Source organism: Mus musculus, chromosome 17 (assembly GCF_000001635.26).
Source record: "Mus musculus strain C57BL/6J chromosome 17, GRCm38.p6 C57BL/6J".
Lineage (NCBI taxonomy): Eukaryota > Metazoa > Chordata > Mammalia > Rodentia > Muridae > Mus > Mus musculus.
In genome coordinates, this window is record NC_000083.6 from 32,505,794 (window position 1) to 32,530,809 (window position 25,016).

A 25,016-nucleotide genomic window follows, 5' to 3' on the forward strand; every position below is an offset into this window, starting at 1 on the left:
TGAAGTCCGTCACTTGCGCATCCTTGGGCTTTTACCCTTTCAGTTGAATGAATAATAGTGTTATTCAGATGGGCCTGCCTTTGTATTGTGAATGGTGTTTTTCTCTTGGAGCTCTCAACGTGGTGCTGCTGACCCGGAGCCCACAACCCCCTCTCTCTTCTCGCCTGCCTGGATTTCCCCACGACTGGCGGCTCAGCTTGACCCCTCCCACCTACTTCCTAACTGAACTCTGGTCCCTCAGCTGGGAGTTTTAATCTTCAGAATCTCTTTTAGTCCGTTCCAGCACGGCCGGATTCTTTGTTTCTGGAAGTCTTGTCTCCACTCGGAACCTGGATTACTTGGAGGGAGAATTCTGCCAGGTTGTGCAGCTGGTAGGCAGAGGCTCGGATCCTTTCAGTCCGAACTGGAAAACACTGCCTGCTGCCCTCTAGCCTGCAGGTCCTCAGAGGACCTGCGGAGCCTAGTGAGAACGGGACAGATTGTAAACTTTGGGTCTCTAGACACCTTTGTCTTGGTTCAGATGGAAGGTGTTGAATCCTGAGGACCCTGCTTGCCTGGACATGTGACCCTGGATTGGCTCCAATTGCTTCGGGTTGGCCCCGCCCCCGCCCCGCCCCCGCCCCCGCCCCCCGCATTTTGATATTCTACCCAGGCTGGGAGGAGGGCTCTGGGCCACCGAGGGATTGGCTCAGTCCAGCTCATCGTCCTGCTCAGCCGGTAGCCAGGATCAAAAACATTTCCAGGGAAGAGCGGACGTTTCTGGGACGCATTACTCCTGAGAAAAGGTGCCGGACTTGGGACACACGGAAGGCCCCTACTGAACAGTGGAAGCTCTGTTACAGCTGGGGTGGCTCTGCAGGCAGGCCTGATTTCCCAGTTACTACGCTACATACCTGTGCTTCAGTCTAGGCCAACGCAGACTATAAACAGATCCTATCTGCCTCTCTCCTGCCTGATTCTCTGTCTCTCCGTAGCCCTGGGTGTCCCTTTTCCTTCCTGTGTTCTAGTCCTCTAAGTCACCATCTCTGTCCAGTGACCATGGAGGGCCACCTCTGTCTCCTGGGCCTCAGGATCTCACTTCTGGCCTATCTTTCTTGCAGGATGCTACAGCTGGGCCTGTCCTGGCTGGGACTGGGGCCTGGAGCTGCCTTCCCATGGCAACTTCTGCAGTTGGTTGGGGCCTCCTTGTTCCTGGCTCGAATTCTGACCTGGATTTGTGCCTTCTATGACAACTACTGCCGTCTCCGCTGCTTCCCCGAGCCCCCTTCGCGGCACTGGTTTTGGGGTCACATGAGCATGGTGAGTGTGGCAGCAGGTAGGTCTGGTGTGTCAGGAAAGGCTCTTAGGAACCTGGGAGTCGTGAGAGGGTGGAGAGGTGAGGGAGGGAGGCTGAGTGAGTCTCTATCTAGTCACATACCCGGCATATCTACTCCTGGCCTCTGTCTACACCACGTTTTGAGGCTTTTTTCTTTTTTGCCCTTTCTCGTTCCCAGCTAACTTCGGATCACATTCTGATAAGAACTCATGTTTTAAGATCTCTTTCTGTTGCTTGTTCAGTCCTGTTCTGTGTTGTTAGTGCCCCCCACCCCACCCCACCCCAGGATAGGTTGAGGGAGCAGAGCTCTCCCCCTCAATGTGCTATTTCACTTAACGTTGTTGGAGTTGAGCCTTTCTAGTGGAATAAATTGGGTATGCTCCTTTCTTAGCCCATCTCTGCTGGCCAGAGTCTCTTGAGGGACAGCGATGCTGAATGGCAGAAGTTGACATCCCTCCTCTCCAATTTTTAAAATTCTTTCTCTCTCTCTCTCTCTCTCTCTCTCTTTCTTTCTTTCCTTTCTTCCTTCCTTCTTCTTCTTTCTTTTTTTAAATGAGATTTATTATATATTGTATATAATATATAAAACATATAATATATTTTTATATATTTATTATATATTATATAATATATAAAATATATAATATATATATATTATATATTATATATATATTTTATATGTATGTATCTTGCCAACATTGGTGCTTGTGTACCATGTGTGTGCCTATTGCTCAAAGAGTTCAGAAGAAGGCATTGGATCTCCCAGAACTGGAGTTATAGGTGGCTGTGAGCTACCTTGTAGGTTTTAGAAATCAAAACCATGTCCTTTCCAAGATTAACAAGTGCCCTTAACCTCTGAACCATATCTCCAGCCCCACCAATTCCTCCCCTGTCTTATCTAACTCTTCCTCCTCAAAAATGTGTCAGAGGACTCCATTGTCTGAATTAGGTCAGAGTTGAGCACTCTGTTTTCCTCTGTGGTATTGAGGTGACACACTGACTGTCTTGTGCTCCCTAGAAAATGAAGGGTTCCACTACTAGGCCAGCCACTTTTCCTATTTTTCCAGAAGGCACCACTGTGGCCTCTCCTGTATGGCTACACATCCTGGAAAGACTTCTTACTCATATCCAGTGCCCTTTGCTTCAGACCTTCCTACGGCCAGAGCCACATTTGGCACTTCAGGGTCACCTATAAGGGTACCACCTCTAGTGGCCTGGATTCCCATGCCGCTTTCTCTCCACAGCCCTCTTTTCGTCCAGCTTCCCAGTTTGCCTTCTCTCCTGTCATATCTCCTTTTTTCTCTCCCAGTCCAGGAGCTTCCTTCCAGTTACTCTGTATTAGGCAGGGCTTTCCAGATTAATAGAACCATCTACATCATGCCATTTTGTTACTTGAATGGTGTGCAGCCAGTGGGCTGAGGAATTCAGTAGTCATGGCTCTCAGCATGTTGGTGAGGCTGGGGACCAGTAGCTACTCCAACCTCAGAGATGGATACCGCAGCTGTTCTAACCTGTTGCTGAAGGCCTGGAAGAATCATGGAGCATTTCTGATCTCCTATCAGAAGCTGAGTTCTGATGAAGAAGAAGCACACTCATTGTCAGGAAGTGAGGGCCCAGGGTTTGACCTCAGACTTCTTTATATCTTGGCTACCTGCTAGAAGGTGATGCCCATCGACAGCGAGGGTCTTCTCCTCTTTCCAAGAAACTTCCTCACCGGCTCACTCAGAGCAGTTTCTCTTAGTTAATTCCAGATCCTGCCAAGTTGACAGTGAAGACAAATCACCTGAAACCCACCTGTTGTCAACGTGACACTCATCTGTATCTCTTGTGTCATGCTGAATCACCAATGAAGATAATAATAGAGTTTCAACTCCACCTAAGATGATTTAAGTTATCACACAAAGACAACGCTTATATTTCCCCTGAATAGATGACAAAGCCACTTGAGGAATGCCGAACTACGGATGTTATTTCAACCAATGTTACATTACATGGTAAAGTGATAGGAGAAAAAGAAACCCAAATATCTGTGTTTGTGTACAAACATATCATTAGCAAAACAGAACAGAAACATTCATGATAATTATAATATTTGTTTCTGTAACTGATTGTATGGTCTTAGCTGGCATTCTCTCTCTCCTTTAAAGATTTATTTATTTATTTTATGTATGTGAATATATTGTTGCTGTTTTCAGACACACCAGAAGAGGACGTCTGATCCCATTACAGATGGTTGTGAGCCACTGTGTGGTTGCTGGGAAGTGAACTCAGGACCTCTGGAAGAGCGGTCAGTGCTCTTAACCACCGAGCCATCTCTCCAACCCTTAACTGGTATTCTTAACTGTGTTCCTCAACTATACATTCTGTATTTCTTCTACTCTCAGCAAACATCTCTTAAGGCCTTGGCTCTTTCTCTGGACAGATGAGCCGTAACTTCATCCGTGAAGAACTGTTATCATTCTGTTTGCGTTGCATTGTTGGAGTTTCCTGTTACCTTAACCACAGAACATGGTAACACGAGATGCCCTAAAAGATCTTCTACCCTCTATGTACATGTCATGTTTCATCTCAACACCAAGAGTGCTCAACTTTGACCCAAGTCAGACAATGGTGTCCTCTGACACAAAATCTTCCTTCTATTGTGGAGAAGCAGCCCACCTTTCCTTTGGGCATTTGGATCAGTTTCCCCTGATAACACAATAACACATCTCTTAGCATGTTGATTTGAAGGAATAGGGAATCTAAGATGGCTGAAGGGAAGGCTTAGGTTCCCACTCAATGGAGTATTTATTATGTCTCTTGGCAGAAGCAGCTTCCCATATGGAACTAAATCTTGTAAGTCAGCAGAACATAAGTTTGTGTGAACAAGAAAGAAAAATTTTGCTAGTGGGTCCCTAGAGGTGATTAGGCATTGTATCATTCTCATTTCCATCTCTTGCATAATTTTTGAACTATAAATCCTGGTTATAGAATAAACAGTGCCACACACACACACACACACACACACACACATATATATACACACCAGAAGTAGTCCTCTTAAAAGGCTCATCCCACTCTTCTTTCCAGCCATCTGCTTCAGGATGGTAGGAGATAGGAAGACCACTGAATCCCACAAACATGAGCCCACTACCTCAGTTCAGTGGCTGTGAAATGAGTTCCTTCATTAGCAGCAAAATTATGTGGGGTGCCCTGCTGGTGGATAAAGAATTCTGTAAGTGACTAGATGACAGTTTTGTCAGAAGTGTTACACGTAGAAAAGGCAAATCCATAATTAGAATAAGTTTCTATTTCAGTAAGAAAAATGCACGTCCATTCCATGATGGGAGTGGTCTAAGCTAGTCAACCTGCCTCAGGTCACTGGCTGGTCTCCCCAGAGAACAGTGTCATATTCTTTTCTCTGTTGGTGGCAGATCTGGCACTTAGTGGTAGCTATAAGTAGATGAGCCTTGGTGAGTGGAAGCCTGTGTTGTTGAGCCCATGTATAACTTCCATCCCTGCCACCTTGGACACTTTGGTCATAGACCCACTGGTCAATGGCAGTGATAGCTGGGAAAAGATATTAACTACAGTGCACAGTGCAAGAACCCTATCTACTTGGTTACTGAAGTCTGCCTTTGCTGAGATCACCTTTTGCTGAGTGGTTACATGGGACACGAGTATCTTCACATTGGAGAGTTTACCACATTCCCTTTCCCAAAATGTTTTTCTAGTTTTTTTTTTTTTAATGCATTGTCTTTCATGGCTTTTATTACAATGAAATGAAATTCTGTCTGAAATTTTTCTACAAACAATTTTACTTACTTGATTATATTCATAAGCTGACTTGGAGAACTGTCATAGGCTATAAATAGAAATAATAGGTGCAGTATCAAATATTTGTACAACATGAGAGTAGGCAAGAGGAAAATGTAGCTGTCCAAGCTGAATTGGCATAGGACTGACAAACTGTAAAGCTCTCATATATTTTTTGTTTAGGCTGTTTCTGACCTTTATGTTTTTTGTTTTGTTTTGTTTTGTTTTGTTTTTTTTTTAATTAGGTATTTTCCTCGTTTACATTTTCAATGCTATTCCAACGGTCCCCCATACCCACCCCCCCCAATCCCCTACCCACCCACTCCCCCTTTTTGGCCCTGGCGTTCCCCTGTACTGGGGCATATAAAGTTTGCAAGTCCAATGGGCCTCTCTTTGCAGTGATGGCCGACTAGGCCATCTTTTGATACATATGCAGCTAAAGACAAGAGCTCCTGGGTACTGGTTAGTTCATATTGTTGCTCCACCTATAGGGTTGCAGTTCCCTTTAGCTCCTTGGGTAATTTCTCTAGCTCCTCCATTAGGGGCCGTGTGACCCATCCAATAGCTGACTGTGATCATCCACTTCTGTGTTTGCTAGGCCCCGGCATAGTCTCACAAGTCTGGGTCCTTTCAGCGAAATCTTGCTAGTGTATGCAATGGTGTCAGCATTTGGAAGCTGATTATGGGATGGATCCCTGCATGTGGCAATCACTAGATGGTCCATCCTTTCGTCACAGCTCCAAATTTTGTCTCTGTAACTCCTTCTATGGGTGTTTTGTTCCCATTTCTAAGAAAGGGTAAAGTGTCCACACTTTGGTCTTCGTTCTTCTTGAATTTCATGCGTTTGGCAAGTTGTATCTTATATCTTGGGTATCCTAAGTTTCTAGGCTAATATCCACTTATCAGTGAGTACATATTGTGCGAGTTCCTTTGTGATTGGGTTACTTCACTCAGGATGATACCCTCCAGGTCCATCCATTTGCCTAGGAATTTCATAAATTCATTTTTTTTAATAGCTGAGTAGTACTCCATTGTGTAAATGTACCACATTTTCTGTATCCATTCCTCTGTTGAGGGGCATCTGGGTTCTTTCCAGCTTCTGGCTATTATAAACAAGGCTGCTATGAACATACTTTCTAGTTTTTTAATCACACCCCTTTTTAAGAACCCTGCCATGCAGCCAAATCATTTGGTCCAAGAAGCAGTATATAATTGTAGGTTTGATCATCTTCTTTTCCAAGCTAAAATATGACTGTACACACTTTGAAGATTTTCCAACACTAGTTCTTTAGGATTGTCGGAGAAAAGCTGTGATGTTGCACCTGTCCTCTTCTGGGTGGTGCTTGTATAGCATGCGGAGACATTTGTAAATGCCCAGACTTCTGGTTAACGGATCATAGGGCAACTTCATGAGACTGTAAGTGCATGCTTAGGAACAGAAAGTATTATAACAGGAGGAGCCATAGGCATTTTGGAATCTTTAGTAATTTGCTGGGCTTTCATTACCTGTGTAGTCTTGGTCCCATAAATATATACATATGTGTGTGTGTGTGTGTGTGTGTGTGTGTGTGTGTGTGTATGTACACACATATACATGCATGCATGTGTGTGCACTCAGGCACATACACACACACACACACACACACACACACACACACACTCCAGTGAAAGCACAAGTTCTTTAGGAGTCCTGTTCACCTTTTCACTATGTCCTGCATTCCTGGGGCCTACTGAGACTTGAATCTGGTGGTGAGGGTACATCCCAGTTGACATCCGAGATACCTTGCTTGGCATGTCTTTCAGGAAAGGCCATTCTTGGTTTCATAGACAACACAGTATTAACTTTTCCAGGAAAAGATGAAGAGGGAAATAGTTCAAGGAGTGGAGTTGGGTACATATTTGCTATTAAATGTGGGGAGACCTCTTTCTCGGGTAAAACATACCAGATTCTGAGAGTTCTATGCTCTCGGGTCCTCTGTGCATCTCCATCTCAAGTTATAGTGTCTTACTCTTCACCAAACTGTGCCCTCACATTGATTGTTGCCACTCTTTGACCTGAAGTTGCATTGTAAGTCATTCAGTCTTATGACAAAGGCTTGTGCTCAGCTTCAGCATCGTCAGGCCTATGATTGCTCAAGATAGAAGTCTCTTTTAGGGCCAGGTGGTAGTGGTTCATGCCTTTAATCCCAGAACTCAGGAGGCAGAGGTAGGTGGATTTCTATGAGTTTGAGGTCTACAGCCAGCTACACAATGTTCCACCAGAAAGGCTACACAGAGAAACCCTGTCTTGAAAAAAAAAAAAACAAAAACAAAAACCAAAAAACAAAACAAAAAAAAGAACAAGAAAAACAGATTCTCTCCTAGGACACACTTACAAGTTTTTAGATGGTCTGTGAAGATCTGGAGCCTGGCTGGGCAGTGGTGGCGCACGCCTTTAATCCCAGCACTTGGGAGGCAGAGGCAGGTGGATTTCTGAATTTGAGGCCAGCCTGGTCTACAGAGTGAGCTCCAGGACAGCCAGGGCTACACAGAGAAACCCTGTCTTGGAAAGAAAAAAAAAGAACTGGTGCCTGGAAGTTAAACTCATTTTATTTTCATTTGCTGTTTTATCCAGAAACATTGAACACAACCAGCCAGGATTGTTATATTACTTACTTTCCCAGAAATGTTCAGAAGTTTTATGTAGAGAGTCATTACCTCCCTTGCTTCTTGTTGGGAACTAAAAAGGGGGTCCTGGGGAAGAGGGAGGAGGAGAAGACCCACAACCCACCAGAGTTTTACCTATTCTCTGGTCTGTCAGGTGTGGGAGGGCTGCTATCTACCTTCCACTCATCCCTGGGTGGGCATTCAAGCCTCTGACCCACTCTTCAGGGGGTGGCCAAGAGGCAGCCCTACCCGGGATTCCCAGAGCTACTTTGCTAAAGCCGCCAGGGTTATAGGAGAGAGGGATGAGGAAAGAGGTTCCCAACACCTTCGAGAGTGAGTGCAGCGGATCTTGCCTGGAGCACAGGAAGGCCTTCTAACAGGAGATTAGAAACAGCTCATTAGGAGAAAGCCTGTCCCATCCTCCAAGCACAGTGGGCCTTGATGAGCAGAGACTCTCTATGGTTTAAGAGCTTTATTATAGAAAGGCAGGGGGAAAGAGAGAAGGCAGGGGGAAGGCTAGAGAGAAAGAGAGAGTAAGAGGGAGAGAGGAGAGAAGAGAGAGAGGAGAGAGGGGTGAGAGTGAGGGGTAAGAAGTAAGAGAGACAAGTAAGAGAGTGAGGTGGGGGCAGAACAGCCCTTTTTTTACTTTACTGTTATATTACTTACTTTCCCAGAAATGTTCAGAAGTTTTATGTAGAGAGTCATTACCTCCCTTGCTCCTTGTTGGGAACTAAAAAGGGGGTCCTGGGTCTGGTCTTTACTGTTGCTAGGTAACTGGGGAGGAGTTTAGCTTGAAGGTCAGAAGCTTGGGACATTGTCTACATGACTTCTAGCCATGCTTCTCTTGTGGGGTCTGTGGGGGGCGGTAACTTATGCAGGAGCCAAAGTTCCAGGAGCATAAGGGAACGCCTACCATGTCATGAAGGTGAATTAATCACCCTTCGGGGTTCAGACCTCCACTCAACTGGAGACCAGCCTGCAATTCCCCACAGCTCCTCACAGTGGGTGAATCAGGAATATTGAGTGCATTTATCTTGCATAGTTCTTTAAGCAGGTCACACCATTGGTTTTCAGTGTTTTCTAAACCACCAAGCCTTCAAGCAATTGTAGTAGTTATTTTCTGTCTCTGAGAAAACGCCATGACCAAAAGCAACTTTAGGAAAGTTCCAGGGGGATAGCATACATCACAGTGGGGACGGCCTGATGGGAGGAGCAAGGAGGAGAGAGAGAGACAAAGAGAGAGAGAGAGAGAGAGAGAGAGGCAGAGAGAGAGAGACAGGGAGGCAGAGAGAGACAGAGGGAGAGACAGACAGAGAGACATACACACAGAGAGACAGAAATAGAGACAGAGGGAGAGAGAAAGAGAGACAAAGAGAGACACACAGAGAGATAGAGACAGAAACACACAGAGACACACAGAGACACACAGAGAGGGACAAGGACAGAGAGACAGAGGGAGAGAGACAGAAAGACAGAGAGAGTCAGAGAGACAGAGAGAGAGAGGCAAAGAGAGAGAGACAGAGACACAGAGAGAGACAGAAACAAAGAGACAGAGACAGAGAGACAGAGAGAGGAAGTAGAAAATGTTATAAACCCTGCCCTGGTGATGTATTTCCTTCAGCAAGGCTCCACCTCCTAAAGGTTCCATAACTCCCCCAAGCAGCACCAGCCCCTGGTGATCCAGTGTTCCAATAAATGAACTTATATGGGACATTTCTCATTAAAACCACGACAGCAACTTTAGGTTTCGTTGAATTGCAGAATTAGTGTCAGATTCCAATAACCCACTAGACAGAGATATCCTTATAATTCTATTTCTTTTTTTCTTTTTCTTTTTCTTTTCTTTTTTTTTTTTTTTTGAGACAGGGTATACTGGCTAGTTTTGTGTAAACTTGACACAGGCTGGAGTTATCACAGGGAAAGGAGCTTCAGTTGGGGAAGTGCCTCCACAAGATCCAGCTGTTAGGCATTTTCTCAATTAGTGATCAAGGCGGGAGGTCCCCTTGTGGGTGGTACCATCTCTGGGCTGGTAGTCTTGGGTTCTATAAGAGAGCAGGCTGAGCAAGCCAGGGGAAGCAAGCCAGTAAAGAACATCCCTCCATGGCTTCTGCATCAGCTCCTGCTTTCTGACCTGCTTGAGTTCCAGTCCTGACTTCCTTGGTGATGAACAGCAGTGTGGAAGTGTAAGCTGAATAAACCCTTTCCTCCCCAACTTGCTTCTTGGTCATGATGTTTGTGCAGGAATAGAAACCCTGACTAAGACACAGGGTTTCTCTGTATAGCCCTGGCTGTCCTGGAACTCACTCTGTAGACCAGGCTGGCCTGGAACTCAGAAATCCACTTGCCTCTGCCTCCCAACTGCTAAGATTAAAGGCATGAGCCACCACCTCCCAGCATAATTCTATTTCTTTAGAACCACTCTTGGCAGCACAATTTGCACTAGTCAAGGTTCTCTACAGGAACAGACTCAATACAAAGTATTTATATTTTAAAAGGAACTTACTAGGATGACGCTCAAGTAGTATAGTAGGAGTTGGGTAGATCAACAATGGTTGTCTGCAGACGAGGTTGAGAGCCCAATAACTTCACAGTTCACAAATATGGATGCCTCACTGTCTAAGTCTACTGATGAAGGCTTTGAAGATGCAGGGAAATTTGCCGCTCTTCAGTAAAGACTGAAGGTCAAAGAAGCTGCAGTCTGATGTTAATGAAGGATAGACACACTCACCAACGAGGTAGTTGTCGTTTTCCCCATCTTTGAACCTTTTCACATGTTGGACGCTTGCCAGAAAGTGCTTCCCTCTCCAAGGGGGAATCTTTTCTTAGTTAATTCTTCCTGGAAACAAACGCTTCTATAGACTCTCCCAGGGAGTCAACTCTTAGTTAATTCCATGTTCTGCCAAATTGGAAACAAAGTATTCATCCCAGTTTCTTGAGCACATCTAGCTTAGATTCCCTTCAGGACTCAGTCTAAAGTTCCTGCCTACCGTCATTTGGAAAACTTTTGCCGTGGATGAACTCAACCATCTATGTTTTCTGATGACTTGGTCATAGTGACAATGGACTATTTGGTGTCATGTAAGCTCCTGTCCATCCATCCCCAATATCCCTCTTCTGTACCAAGCCTCCAGCCTGCTCGTTCTTCCATGGCCTCATGGACATCTTTATCCATTGTCCCTCTCGCTGCCCGCTCTTCATTTCTGTCACCTTGGATATTTTTCTCCACGGCTCTCTGCTGGTCTGCTTCTATCATCCTCTCCAGAATCTTTTGATTGTTCTAGGATGATACCTTCACTGATCATCCCAGACTTCCCTGTGGCCACTCTGTGTTCACTTCCAGGTCTTCCATCCCTGAACTTTCCATACTGGATTGTCTGCTGTCTTCCCCGCTCCTCTTCTCTCTTTCCCTAGGCTTCTTCCTTACATGAGGATCCACCTCCTAAATTGGCCATCTGTACCCTCTTAGTCACACTTCTCTTCCCATCTGGGGACAACACTGTAGGTGTCTTGAAGCATCCTTTGCTTCAAAGCTTCAGAGAAACTTGACCAGTGATGGGGTAAAATTTGCTGAGTTCACACGGAATTTACATGAGTGGTAAGGAGAGAGGAGGGCAGATATCAGAAGAACCAGATACAAAGAAGCTGATAAAGACACACAAAAGCATACTGAGGGAGAGGTCAGAGGATGAGAGGTAGAGCAAGAGAGATAAGACAGAGAAACAAATGGAAGAGATAATTTGTGATGAAATAGATACACAGGCATACTCACACATTTATTTAATTAATATCTACTATATTTCACCTCTATCATTTATCTATTATGTATCCCTGTGCCATTTATTTATCTATTAAGTATCACATTTATAAATCATTTGTGTATTCATATTTGTCCAGTTATCTATTTATCCATCCATTCCATCCATCCACCCATCCAGGAAATAGAGGTTGGAGAGATGGCTCAATGGTTAAGAGCATTTCCTGCTGGCTTCAGTGCCTAGCATTCACATCAGACAACTGACAACGACCTGGAACTGTACTTCCAGGGGATGCAACACCTTCTCCTGGCTTCCATAAACCTCTGCATAAAATATGTAGGCACACACGTACACAAATAATAAATCAATAAATCTTAAAAAGCAGAGATAAGGGAATAGGCTTCGGAGAGATATGAAAATAGATACATGGATATAAAAAGTGATGTGCACAGTTTAACCCACGTTGATTCAGCAAGAGCCATAAGTGAACGAGACGGAAGAGTTGGAGTGGTATGGGACTAGATTGGTAAGAGAGTGGGACCCTCTGAGACATCCTCTCAGGATGAAACTCAACCTTCTCCATCTCCAGGTCAAGAACAACGAGGAAGGCCTGCAGTTGTTGACTGAAAGGAGCCACCAATTCCATGATGTCCACCTCTGTTGGATTGGGCCCTTCTACCCCATCCTGAGGCTTATCCACCCCAAGTTTATTGGCCCCATACTCCAGGCCTCAGGTATTTATTTCTCCAAGGATCACTGTCTGTTCTCTTACTTTTGTCCCAGCTCTTCCTATCCCTGCACAGGTCAGGCTGGGCAGGGGAGGATGGAGCCAATCTAATAGAATCCACTGCCACTAACCTGACTGACCCTGGACAAAGTTTCAAGTTTCTCTAGAAGAGAGGTCTGTTCAATTGTGAATCATGGAAACTCAACCAGGTGTGGTCTTAGCAAAGAAAGAAAATCTTCTGGTGTGGGGTGTATCTTTGTGGTAAGGCATTTGTCTGCCACATATAAGGCCTTAGGCTGCATTTCTCTCTAGTTCTTGTTCTCTCTCTCTCTGTCTCTGTCTCTCTGTCTCTCCCTCCCTCCCTCCCTCCCTCCCTCCCTCCCTCCCTCCCTCTTTCTTTCTTTCTTTCTTTCTTTCTTTCTTTCTTTCTTTCTTTCTTTCTTTCTTTCTTTCTCTCTCTCTCTCTGCCTCTCTCTCTCTCTCTCTCTCTCTCTTTCTTTCTTTCTTTCTTTCTTTCTTTCTTTCTTTCTTTCTTTCTTTCTTTCTTTCTTTCTTTTATTTTTGGCTTTTCGAGACAGGGTTTCTCTGTGTAGCCCTGGCTGTCCTGGAACTCACTTTGTAGACCAGGCTGGCCTCGAACTCAGAAATCCACCTGCCTCTGCCTCCCGAGTGCTGGGATTAAAGGTGTGCACCACCACGCCCGGCTTAGGCTGCATTTCTAGGCACTGGAAAAAAAAAATTAGAGAACTCTGCAGGCAGAAAAATCCAGGGAGAATGTTCTTCAAGCACAGCTGGATTCAGGTCTGAAAAATGCTGCTGGAGCCATTCTCTCTTATTTCCTTCCTCCTCTGGGATGGCTTCACTCTCATGTGGGACAAAGTTTCCTGTGGTTCCAGGAAGAGTTCTTAGCTTTGCTTCATTTGGGCGGTAGGAGAGATTCTTCCTCCACCACTGTGACTTGATTGTCTCATAATATTTTATACATAAAGTGACAGACAACCAGTACATCCAATCTTACACAGAAACAAAGTAAAAATAGACACGTGTGTCTTCATAGCTCTTTCTTAAATGAAAGCAAAAGGCTAGAAGGTGAAAGTAATTTGTGTACTTAAACTACAATCTCTATGTTTTTGGTCCTTGGCAAAACAGCTCAAGTAATGAACTAGAATGAAATTGTGGGACCTGCTGGGTATAGTGTGCACTACCTTACAGGCTACAAGTACAGAGGCAGGCAGATCTCTGCATTCAAGGCCAACTGGTCTACAAATTTATTTTTTCACAAGTAAACAAATAAACAAGCAAACCAATGTAATGACTATTGAGTCATAGGATTCAAAATATAGCATGGCCAAACATTATTACAGTCATTCATCATTTTTATGGGGTCATTTGCACAATCAGATCAGTTTATCGGGACCTTTCTCAAGTGGTTGCTAACTAGGAGTAGAGGTTATGACATCTGTTCTATCAGAGTTGTGAGGTAGACCAGACCGACCAAACTGAACAGAACAGGAAGGTTTAGAGTTCAGGAAACTGGTGCTGAAAGAGGCACACGACACACCAAGGACTCCACCCATCTTCATTCAGTGTCTTACTGCTTTAGCCCCTTCTCAGGACTTTAAGCTGGAAAGTGACTTAGGAAGGAGAGAGGGTGAGTACCTCACCTCAGAAGATCTGATGGATCAGCTGTGTCTGGTTGGTCCTGAAGCTGCCTGATGGCTGGAGGGGGACAGTGGTAGCTCTTCAAGGGGACCACATGGGGATAGAAACCTGTGGTCTCTGAGGATAGGGGAGCCCTTAACTCTAATAACTTAATGCTTAGCATGGCGTAAAGGAGGATACATAGGAATTTTTGGGTATGTCTGAGTCACATTTGAGGCGAATGGGTCATATTTAAATCCTATCTGGGTTTATCTGAAGGGCACAATTAGATCATATCAGACTGTTGTATACCCATGTCAGATTATAGTGTATCATCTCAGGGAAGATCATATATGTTGTGGTCATAACTGTGGCCCTGTCTTATGTGCAGAGCATGTCAGGACATGTCAGAGAGTTGGAACAGACAGCGTGTCCCAGGTCTCTGTTAAACATCTTATTTAGGGTGTGGCATTTAGGTGTGGGAGGCATGATGAACCTTGCCGCTGTAGCCTGGTCTGGTTCTGCCTCACCTCCTTCCTCTTCCCTTCTTCCTTTGTCCCTGTTCCCTTCCTGCCTTTCTGTGCCTGGAGGGGAAGTGCACAACTCTGGTTTGGGGCTGGGAATCTCCACCCACTCCTGAAGTTCATCTTTAACCTCTCCATGGTCCCGGATTGTCTTCCCTTGTGACAGCTGCGGTGGCCCCTAAGGAAATGATTTTCTATGGCTTCCTGAAGCCCTGGCTGGGTGAGTACTGAGGTCCAGGTCAGGAGATACCCTTCTGGGCCAGGGGAAGGTGCTACCCTTACTCTTTGCCATCACTGTCCTCCCAGGGGATGGACTGTTGGTGAGTGCTGGTGAGAAATGGAGCCGCCACCGCCACCTGCTGACACCTGCATTCCACTTTGACATCCTGAAGCCCTATATGAAAAATTTTAATAAGAGTGTGAACATCATGCATGTAAGTTTGTGTGTATATGTGTTTGTATGAGATAATTTCTTTTTAACATTAAAATTATGTATGTAAATGTAAATTATATATAAAACATAGAAATATATATATATATTTGAGATAGGTTTTTTTTGAGACAGGGTTTCTCTGTGCAGAACTCATAGAGATTATTCTATGGAACTCATAGAGATCTTTCTGCCTCTGCCTTCTGAGTGCTAGGATTAAAGGCATTTGCCAACACTGCTTTATTTAGTCATACCACTTGGCTCTTCTCTCTCTCTCTCTCTCTCTCTCTCTCTCTCTCTCTCTCTCGTTGTTGTTGTATGTGTATTGGAGTTTTGCCTGAATATATGACTATGTGCTTATAGAATTCAGAAGAGGACATTGGATCTCCTGTAACTGGAGTTAAAGACAGTTGTGAGTCACTATGTAGGTAATGAGAATAAAGCCCGAGTCCTAACAAGTATTTTTACCTATGCCATGTCTACAGCCCCATATGGGGTGATTTCTGTAACCATATAGCAGTTAACATTTATTGAGTATCTACTATGAAACAGAAATATTATGCCAGTTCCATGATCTGTGTTGTTGTCTGTGGTAATTTTCACACTGCCGTGAGATAGAAATGGCTATGAAAGTTACCTTATGGATGATGAAACTCAGGGCCTTAGAAGGCAGGGAGCTCATCCAAGTTCAGGAGCCATAGGAGAGAGAGTGTGAGTGGTGGAGCAGCCATTGAACTATGGCTTATGGGGCGGCAGATGAGGTCAAATGATGTTACAAGATATTTGATCCCCACGACTGTGAGCCAGAAAAACCTTGTTGTGGTGTATCTCAGCCTTAGCACTCACTTTTTATCCAGGAGATCTCAGTTTATTGTAAACAAGTAGTTGTAGGGTGGCCCAACCTTAGCACACACCTTTAACCCAAGAGCTTTCTGTAGACAAGAGATAAATAAAGTCGAGGATAGGTCTATTGAACAGAACAAGGCAGAACCAGCAACCAGCTGACGGGGTGTGAACCTCAGGGAGTAGAAAGGAGGGACGTTGAGGAAAACGGTGTTCAAGACAATGTGGAAGGTTTTTTTTTTTTTTTTTTTTTTTTTTTTTTCTGGCATGTAGGAACTTCAAATGGGTACTTTCTCTGCCTGTCTGAGCTAGCTAATAGTGTGTGGCTCCTGAATTTTCATTGGTAAAATTGAATGGCTGGGATTTTTGCTTTTAGAACAACAAAATGAATTGATGCTGAAAGTTTACCAAGTGGGAACTAGGAGAGGGAAATGCGCTGACCAAAAAGCATACAGAAGTTAGACTTGAACTCAAAGACTTGTGTCTTCCACCTAAGTCTGGCCTATTCTGGAAGGCCTGGGGCAGAGGCCCCAGTGGGGTTTGTATGTGTTTTTTGTGTGTGTGTGTGTGTTTGTGTGTCTATCCTGGTGTTTGGAGTTGACCGGGGCTCAGGAGCCAAGGCCTAGTTCTGCTCCCTTCTCTGGCCAGGCCAAGTGGCAGCGTCTGACCACCAAAGGAACTGCCTGTCTGGACATGTTGGAACACATCAGTCTGATGACCTTGGACAGCTTGCAGAACTGTGTGTTCAGCTTTGACAGCAACTGTCAGGAGTGAGTCACGATCTTTGCCTGGGAACCTGGGCATGGATGAAAGGAGCAGGAGGTTGGGAAGGAGTGGGTCCCCATCAGCCATAGCACACCAGGACCAGCCGTCCCAGGATGCTAAGGAGCTGGGGAGCAGGGTCTTCAGCGGTGGTGAGTACCGAATGGTCTGGGAGATGGTTGCCAGGGACAGCACATTTATTGAGATAGCGGGCCTAGCTTATACAGGTAGAGTCAGGGGGTAGAGAGGGAAAAAGACAAGGGAGGAAGTGCTGCAGCAGGGGTAGGGACCTTTCAAGCATATCAGCTAGGTTAGCAGGCTGCCAATCACATGATTTCTGAGAAGCCAACTCGCTGCCTGGGAAACAGAAGTTTAACTGGCGTTATCATGATGTAGCCTTTGTCTCTAAGGAGTTTGAGTAGGCCCAAGCCTGGTTTGGGTAAGGAGCAGCCCCACTCCTGCTGTGCTCTCTGAGAGATGTCTGGGGTCTGGGCAGCACTCTGCATGCATATTCACACATGTATACCATTACATGTACATCAGGCAACTACCTGAACGTGTACATGGGAGAAACACACACAGTTTATACACATACTAAAAAAAGGTCTGATTTATTTAATCTAAGCTGATAACTAAGGTTAGTAATCACGGGGAGTTAAAAGTACCTCGCTCTTTCTCTCTCTAACATGGAGTTAGAGTGCTCCACCCTCATTGCCTTTCTGCGTTAGTTAAGTTTCTGTTGCTGTGATGAAATACTACGATCATAGAGCAGAAACTGTATGTTTTGGATTTCAGTTTTAAAGGGAAGTCCATAATGGCAACGAAGTCATGGTGGCTGAAGCAGGAAACTGATCACATTTCAACTGCACTCAGAGAGCAGAGGGCACACACTGCAGGTGGGGCTATACAGTCTCAAAGTCCACTCCTCCAAAAAGGCTCCCATCCTGAAAGTTCTATAAGCTCCCCAAAGTTTCATCAAATGGGGACCAAATGTTTCAATACATGAGCCTCTAGAACATACTTCTCCTCAAACTAGCTCCCTTCTTCCCGTCCTTGCTTCCGTCCTTGCTTGCTTCCTTCCTTCTTTCCTTCCTCCCTTTCTTCCTTCCTTCTCTCCTTCATTCCAGAATGGTATTTTACTATGCTGTCTAGGCTAGTTTGGAACTGAGTAGGTACTTCAGGGTAGATTTGAATTCATGACCCTTCTGCTTCCATTGCCCAAGTGTTAGGACCACAGTCACAAGTCACCATGTCCAGCTAGTGGACAGATCTTAAGACTGTTGTATACCTAGCAAGAAGGGCCCAAATGGAGATTCTCAGTTTTCCAACTGGGAGTCATAGTCACAGCTGAGATTGGACCCAGTAGAGGAGTGTCATGCAGTCACAGAATGCAAGGGACCTGAAGAGGAGGACAGGAACTTGATACAGAAAACAGGACAGAGTCGTAAGAAATCAGGAAAGAAAAGATGGGACAGATGCTGAATGAAAGGGAGGTAGGAACCGCGCCGTATCTCCCTTCCCATCCCGTATCTCCCTTCCCATCCCGTATCTCCCTTCCCATCCCGGAGCACAAGGCTACTCACGGGAAGCGAGATAGGAACCGTGCCGTATCTTCCTTCCCATCCCGGAGCACAAGGCTACTCACGGGAAGCAGGAAGGACAGAGAGGTTTGCTTAGCCTGATCCGATAAATCCTGGTCCTGGAACTCTGGATGAAACTTCTCTGAGGTTTCGTGTGTGTCACATCTCTTCTCTCTGGCCTGCCTTGCAGGTCTCCCAGTGAATATATTGCTGCTATTCAGGAGCTCAGCTCCCTCATAGTGAAACGGCACCACCAGCCCTTCCTGTACCTTGACTTCCTGTATTACTGCACTGCTGATGGGCGGCGCTTCCGCAAGGCCTGCGACCTGGTGCACAACTTCACAGATGCTGTCATCAGGGAGAGACGGCGCACTCTCTCCAGCCAAAATCTTGATGAGTTCCTGAAGTCGAAGACTAAGTCTAAAACCCTGGACTTCATCGATGTGCTCTTATTGGCCAAGGTGTGCTCATTTGGGATCTGAACTGAGAACTTACCAAGAGCCTTGACATGCAATGTTAGAAGTTAGACTTGACCAAGAGAAAGCAATAGATGGAGTTTACAATAACTAAGGACATTTTAGAGGTGACTCTGTTGAACATTGTATGAAGGATCAAACAACAGGACATTGACAAGGAAACTGCAGGGACAGGCTCTGGAGAGGATAGGGAAGATATCCTGTGTGCCCAGTGGCTATCAGAGCCTGTGTTAGATCAGCTTCAGGAGTTCTCAGACATGGAATGAGTTGAGGGTCTTGTTTTGTCTTCAGGATGAACATGGAAAGGAGCTGTCAGATGAGGACATCCGAGCGGAGGCTGACACCTTCATGTTTGGAGGTGAGAGTCTCTGGGTAGGGCTACATTGAGGGCAAGAGCCGGTCAATTCCAACTAGGTATTGTGGGGAGACACCAGATCTTCCGTTCTATCCATCCACTGCTTTGCTTGGGGACATGGGTGTCCAAGTATTATTTACTCTGGGGTGCTAAAGCTGTCCGTACACCCAGACCTTCCTGTCTGTCCCTCAGGCCATGACACCACAGCCAGTGCACTCTCCTGGATCCTGTACAACCTGGCGAGGCACCCCGAATACCAGGAGCGCTGCCGGCAGGAGGTTCAAGAGCTGCTGAGGGGCCGAGAGCCCCAGGAGATTGAATGGTAAGTTGGTGAGTCTAGAGTCATGAGCATAGCTGTGAGCGGGAATGGTAGGTGGGTTTTTTTTTTTTTTTTTTGTAAAATAACATTTATTTATTTGTTTATTTGTTTGCTCGCGTGCGTGCGTGTGCGTGTGCGTGTGCGTGTGTGTGTGTGTGTGTGTCGGGTTGGGAGTGTGTATGTGCCAAGTACCCATGTGGGGGTCAGAGGACCTTTCAGGGATTGGTTCTCTCTTTCTACCACGTGCATTCTAGGGACTGAACCTGGCTTGTCAGAATCAGCAGCCAGTTTCTTTCCCCGAGGAGCTACCCACCTGGCCTGGTTTGGTGTTTTGGGTTATATAGTTCAAGCTGGCCTTGAACTCCTCCTCCTCCTCCTCCTCTGCTGTGTCTACCTCCTGGGATTGCCCGACAAGCTAGGACATGGCTTCTTAAATCTCTACTGGCTGACCCCTGGGAATTCCTAGGTCATATCCTCTATCTACTTTTCTCTTGGGTTATGTATCCTTTGCTTGTGGCTTGCACAATTTACACACACACACACACACACACACACACACATGATAATAGACAGACAGGATCCCAGAAACCCGTGAATGACTCTTTTGAATACTATTGTGGTCCATGGTATTTTTTTTTTTTCTTTTGAGACAGGGTTTCTCTGTGTAGCCCTGGCTGTCCTGGAACTCACTTTGTAGACCAGGCTGGCCTAGAACTCAGAAGTCCTCCTGCCTCTGCCTCTCAAGTGCTGGGATTAAAGGCGTCAGCCACCACCGCCTGTTTTTTTTTTTTTTGTTGTTGTTGTTGTTGTTGTTAAGATTTATTTATTATTATACCTAAGTACACTGTAGCTGTCTTCAGATACACCAAAAGAAGGTGCCAGATCTCATTACCATGCGGTTGCTGGGATTTGAACTCAGGACCTTCGCCATGGTATGTTAAGACATATAGATTGTTGATTTCTGTGAATAACATACTCCCTCTTCCTTCTGGTATTTAAGTTTAAGCTTTTGGTGTTCTGTCATAAAGCTGTCACTTGTGCTATTTTACTTGGACTTTTTTTTTTTTTTTTAAATTCTCCTCAGTCAGTCTGGTAAGGATCTGAGACGTGGGTACAGAATTGCAGTCAGTCAGTGGTGCTCTCTCCACTAGTTCAGGTGTGGTTAACAATACATGCTGCACGTTTATTCTCACACAAATACATGATAGTGGAAAATTCCGTCCTAGTCAGAACAGACAAATATTTATTTTTAACTTACTCACTTTAAAAAAGATTGACTTTTATTTCTGTCTGTGTGTGGGTGTGTACAGGTGAGTGAGTGTGAGTGCCCTTGGAAGCCAGAAGGTGTCAAATCCCCTGGAGCTGGAGTAGCAGCTAGTTATGAGCTGCTCTGTGTGGGTGCTAGGAAGTGAAGCGGGATCCTCCAGGACAGTGGTGAGCACTCTTACTAAGCTTGTTCAGACAGTCCCCCTAAGCTCAGGCTGGCTGTCACCTCAGTGGAGCCTAAGCTGGTCTTTCAGGCTGGCTGTCACCTCAGTGGAGCCTAAGCTGGTCTCTCAGGCTGGCTGTCACCTCAGTGGAGCCTAAGCTGGTCTCTCAGGCTGGCTGTCACCTCAGTGGCCTAAGCTGGTCTCTCAGGCTGGCTGTCACCTCAGTGGAGCCTAAGCTGGTCTTGAAGTGTTGATCTTCCTCTTCCACCTTCTGAGTCTTGAGTGCCTCCATTTAATTTTTAAAGGCCTCTCATGTTAAATAAATGAAAAAAAAAAACCAGTTAAAGATATCCTCTTTGTTTTTGGTAATGGTATCTTTCAATAAGTATGGTTTCAAAAAAGAAATATTTCCAAAATATGAATATCAAGTTAATTTCTCCACTATTTTTTTGTTTTGGTTTTCTAATGCTTTAATCTTTGATTCGGAGTTAAGCATTGTGGCTCCCTCTTGTTCTCTTAGCACTTATGAGGTGGCGGCATAAGGATCAGGTCAAAACCATCCTTGCCTATACAGGGAGTTCAAGGCCAGCATGGGGTACATGAGACCTTGCTGACAAAAACAAAAACAGAATATATCTAGGCATGGTGGCACATAGGACTTAAAAGGCAAGTGGAGCTCTGAGTTCAAGGCCAGCCTGGTTTACAGGGAGTTCTGTGCTAGCCAAGGTTACATAGTGATACATAATGTCAAAGCAAAGTAAAATCGATAAAACATGGCTGGGGTGATGGCTCTGTGGGTAATGTACTTGCTGATAGTATGAGGACTTCAGTTTGAGTTCTCAGACTCCATGTAAAAGGCTATCCCAGCACTGGAACACGGGAGCAGGAGATGGGATTATGCTGGCCAGCCAGTCAAGTCAAAATATGCAGTTCTCATGTTCAGTGAGAGACACTGTCTCAACACCGAAAACGTCGAGGGATAGAGAAAGATGCTCAAGGGTGACCTCTGGCTTACATAACACATACCCACACAAATAAAAATAATGAACAAATATTTTTGATTCATCTTAAATTAACTTTGTTTTTAGACTCATGATCACAGTGAAGCAGTAAGGGTTTCAACAAGTGGCAGTGAGGCTGGCCAGTACTGTTTATGCATTACAGGTGTGTGTATGTGTGCGTGTGCATGTGCGTGTGTGTGTGTGTGTGTGTGTGTGTGTGTGTGTGCGCGCGCGCGCACGCACGCTCGAGAGTGTGTGTGAAGTCCATGGCATGTGTGGAGGTTAGAAGACAACTCTTGGATAGGAATTGGTTCTCTCTTCATACTTTGTGTGGTCTGGCTACTGAATTCAGGTCATTGAACATGGGTGCTAGCCCTCTAATTACAAGCATTCTAGCAGGCTAGGACTTTGTTTTTACACCCTGGATAATTACGTGGTGGTTTCTTAGGGACGACCTGGCCCAGCTGCCCTTCCTGACCATGTGCATCAAGGAGAGTCTGCGGCTGCACCCCCCAGTTACGGTCATTTCCCGTTGCTGCACCCAAGACGTTGTGCTTCCAGATGGCCGGGTCATCCCTAAAGGTGTGGACTGTATGGGGAGGTGGCTCCTGATGGTCCCCAAGGGGGCAGCACTGACTTTTTTCTTGTCCAAAGGAACCGACTGTGTCATCAGCATCTTCGGGGTTCATCACAACCCTGAAGTCTGGCCAGACCCTGAGGTGCGACACCTCCCACTCTCTAATTCTGGGACCCGGGGAAGAGGTGTGGCCCTTACCTGGAAAACCAGATCTGTCACTCTTCTGTTTCCATGTCCATCTTTTCTGGGACTGTCTCCATGTGAATAGAGACGCGACCCATAAGCCTAGTCTTGGTTGACCTGCAGGTCTATGACCCCTTCCGCTTCGACCCAGAAAACCCACAGAAGAGGTCTCCTCTGGCTTTTATTCCCTTTTCTGCTGGGCCTAGGTGAGGTGAGAGGGCTTGCGGTGACTGAGGGGCTGACAGCTGGGACAGGGGAAGTTGGTATGGTCAGGTTCTGGGACTCCTTCCTGCCCTCTACTCAGGGTATGTGCAAAGATCTAGAAATCCCGGGGTGGAAAGTGAAAGGTGGGGGCCCTGTGCTCAGAGCCCTGTCCCGATCTGTCTTGGGCGCTGAGTCTGAGAGAGCTTTGGGAGTGGCAACACAACACTTGGCGTCCCAGGAGCTTCAGCGCACCTTCTGCCCCTCAGGCTGGCGAGGCGAGACAGGGACCAGGTCAAGTTCAAACCTTGAGGGCTGGTTAAGTCTCAGTGCAGTAAGAGTCACCAACCTGTCCTCCCGCAGGAACTGCATAGGACAGACTTTCGCCATGAGGGAGATGAAGGTGGCACTGGCGCTGACTCTGCTGCGCTTCCGCGTCCTGCCAGGTGACAAGGAGCCTCGCCGGAAGCCAGAGCTGATCCTGCGCGCAGAGGGCGGGCTGTGGCTGCGGGTGGAGCCTCTGAGCAAGGGCACTCAGTGACCAGATCTACTACTGTCCCAGTCACTTTCCTCTGCCAATCCCAGAGTAAGCGGAGTTTCACCCAGAGCCATCAGAGGGCGCTGCAGGACAACAGAGGCTGTCTGGAAGCTTGGCTGAGAAGAGACTGGGGCTGCTGTCTGAGTCCAAGGGCCTTTCTGGGTAGCCCACAGGGCCTGCAGACTGATGAGAGTTCCATGCACCCCAGCTCAAGAACGGCCTTTATTCTTTTGGCGATAAGGAGGCACTATAGATGTTTGAGCAGGAGAAATGCAACGTTTACTGGCCGATTTGGGGCAGTTTTCTTTTTTCTTTTTTTTTTTCTTTTTTTTTTTTTTTTTTTGAGACAGGGTCTCAGCTTTTAGTGGATATAGCAGGCTGGCCTTTAACTTGTAGCAAATCTCTGTCCTAACCACCAGAGCGGTGCAATTAGAAATGGGCCACTGTGCCTGTCATATCTGAAGGGCTGTTTATTAGAAATGAAGGGCAGCTTCCCAGGGGAGAAGCCTGGGAGCCCCTCCAAATGATATTAAATGATGTCCACGGCTTGTGATGGCTAAGGCCACTGAGGCAGCTTCAATTTAAAATGACCTCACGCTGGCAGGCTTCCTGTGTGGTGGTGTCCTTTCAGGTTCTCACTTACTCCTCTTGGGGCTGGGTGGTGGTGGTGGGGTGGCTCCATGGAGAGACAGGCAGATCCCAGTGCCTCACTGGCCAGCCTGACTTGCTGAATCAGAGCTGCAGGTTCAGTAAGAGATTCTGTCTCAGGAAGTAAAGTGGATGTGAGTATGAAGACACCTGACATAAACCTCTGGCTTCCCCATGTCTGTATGTGTCTCAGCACACACACACACACACACACACACACACACACACACACACTCACACACTTAACTTTTCTGACTGTTCTAGGATTTGATTTTCTTCCTCCTACCAGGAAGTCATTGAAACATTTTCATGACTTAAAGACTAGTCTGGGCTATATAGAAAATTTGAGACCAGCATTGAGAGACCTTGTCTCAAAAGTTAAAAACCAGAGTTTTACATATTTTTGCTTGTGAGAAATGACTTTAGATGGGCTGGAGAGATGGCTCATCCGTTAAGAGCATTGCCTGCTCTTTCAGAGGTCCTGAGTTCAATTCCCAGCAACCACAGGGTGGCTCACAGCCATCTCTTATGGGATCTGATACCCTCTTCTAGTGTGTTTGAAGACAATTACAGTGTACCCATATATAGAAAATAAATAAATCTTTAAAAGAAGAAAAAATGAGAAATTACTTAGGAGCAAAAAAGTATGATTTTTAAAAATATTCTTTTAGTGTTCTGTTTCTATGTATAGAATGTCTTTGGGTTTTTGGTAGCAATCTGCTTGAAGCCCGGGTCTTGCACTTGTTAGGGAAATCCTCCCCCACTGAGCTACATGCTCTTGCTGACCGTGCATTAAGGAATATTGTGATCTACCCCTCTGTTAATTGTAGGAGGTTGCCTATAAATGTAGGAATTTGCACTTTGGGCAAGGTTCAGCAGGGCTGGGTTTCTTGGTCACTATTATCTAGGGTGGCTCATCTCACAGGGAAGGGACCAGTTTTCAAGATGGCTGACTCTCATGATGGACTGTCCTTTCAGATAGACTCTCCACAGGACTGATTGGTCTTCCCTTTTATATGTATGCTGGGGCCAAGAGTGTGTATTTCAGTAGGGGTGCAAAGGAAATTTTACTTTATGATGTAAACTTCACTATCCAAGAAGTTATGGATGCTCTATAGAGTCAAGGAGAGTGAGATTAGGCCACATTCCAGAGTCAGACAGCATTCTACACAGAAACAGAATCAAAACATCTCTCTCTTCTCTCTCTGACTCTCTCTCCTCTCTCTCTCTCTCTCTGTTTCTCTATCCCTCCCTTCTTATGTGTGCCCAG

General features: G+C 45.7%; 1 protein-coding gene across 9 annotated transcripts; it reads left to right on the plus strand.

The window, feature by feature from the left end:
* Nucleotides 1-398: 398 nt before the first annotated feature.
* On the plus strand, nt 399-24,365 carry Cyp4f17 (cytochrome P450, family 4, subfamily f, polypeptide 17). Of its 9 annotated transcripts, none has more exons than XM_006523960.4 (13): nt 399-785; nt 1,101-1,299; nt 12,101-12,245; nt 14,570-14,623; nt 14,710-14,837; nt 16,325-16,446; nt 18,209-18,479; nt 18,786-18,852; nt 19,042-19,171; nt 22,048-22,181; nt 22,254-22,318; nt 22,483-22,570; nt 22,924-23,016. In XM_006523960.4, exons 2-12 carry the CDS (start codon nt 1,102-1,104, stop codon nt 22,567-22,569), a joined length of 1,401 nt encoding a protein of 466 aa, XP_006524023.1. In that variant the 5' UTR covers nt 399-785; nt 1,101; the 3' UTR covers nt 22,570; nt 22,924-23,016. The 9 variants fall into 9 exon arrangements, 8 of the variants coding, with proteins under 8 accessions (XP_006524023.1, XP_006524024.1, XP_006524025.1 ...); XM_011246339.2 differs by having other exon boundaries at nt 637-785; nt 1,101-1,315; nt 22,483-22,565; nt 22,924-23,921; NM_001101445.2 differs by having other exon boundaries at nt 691-785; nt 22,483-22,565; nt 22,924-24,365.
* The last annotated feature ends 651 nt before the right edge of the window (nt 24,366-25,016 follow it).

What these genes read in the sequence shown, in the direction of transcription:
- Cyp4f17 (NM_001101445.2), top strand. Translation starts at nt 1,102, where the DNA reads ATGCTACAGCTGGGCCTGTCCTGGCTGGGACTGGGGCCTGGAGCTGCC. An exon ending in CTTCCTGAAGCCCTGGCTGG is followed by an intron (nt 14,624 to 14,709) that starts GTGAGTACTGAG and finishes CTGTCCTCCCAG; the next exon opens with GGGATGGACTGTTGGTGAGT. An exon ending in TTTGACAGCAACTGTCAGGA is followed by an intron (nt 16,447 to 18,208) that starts GTGAGTCACGAT and finishes CCTGCCTTGCAG; the next exon opens with GTCTCCCAGTGAATATATTG.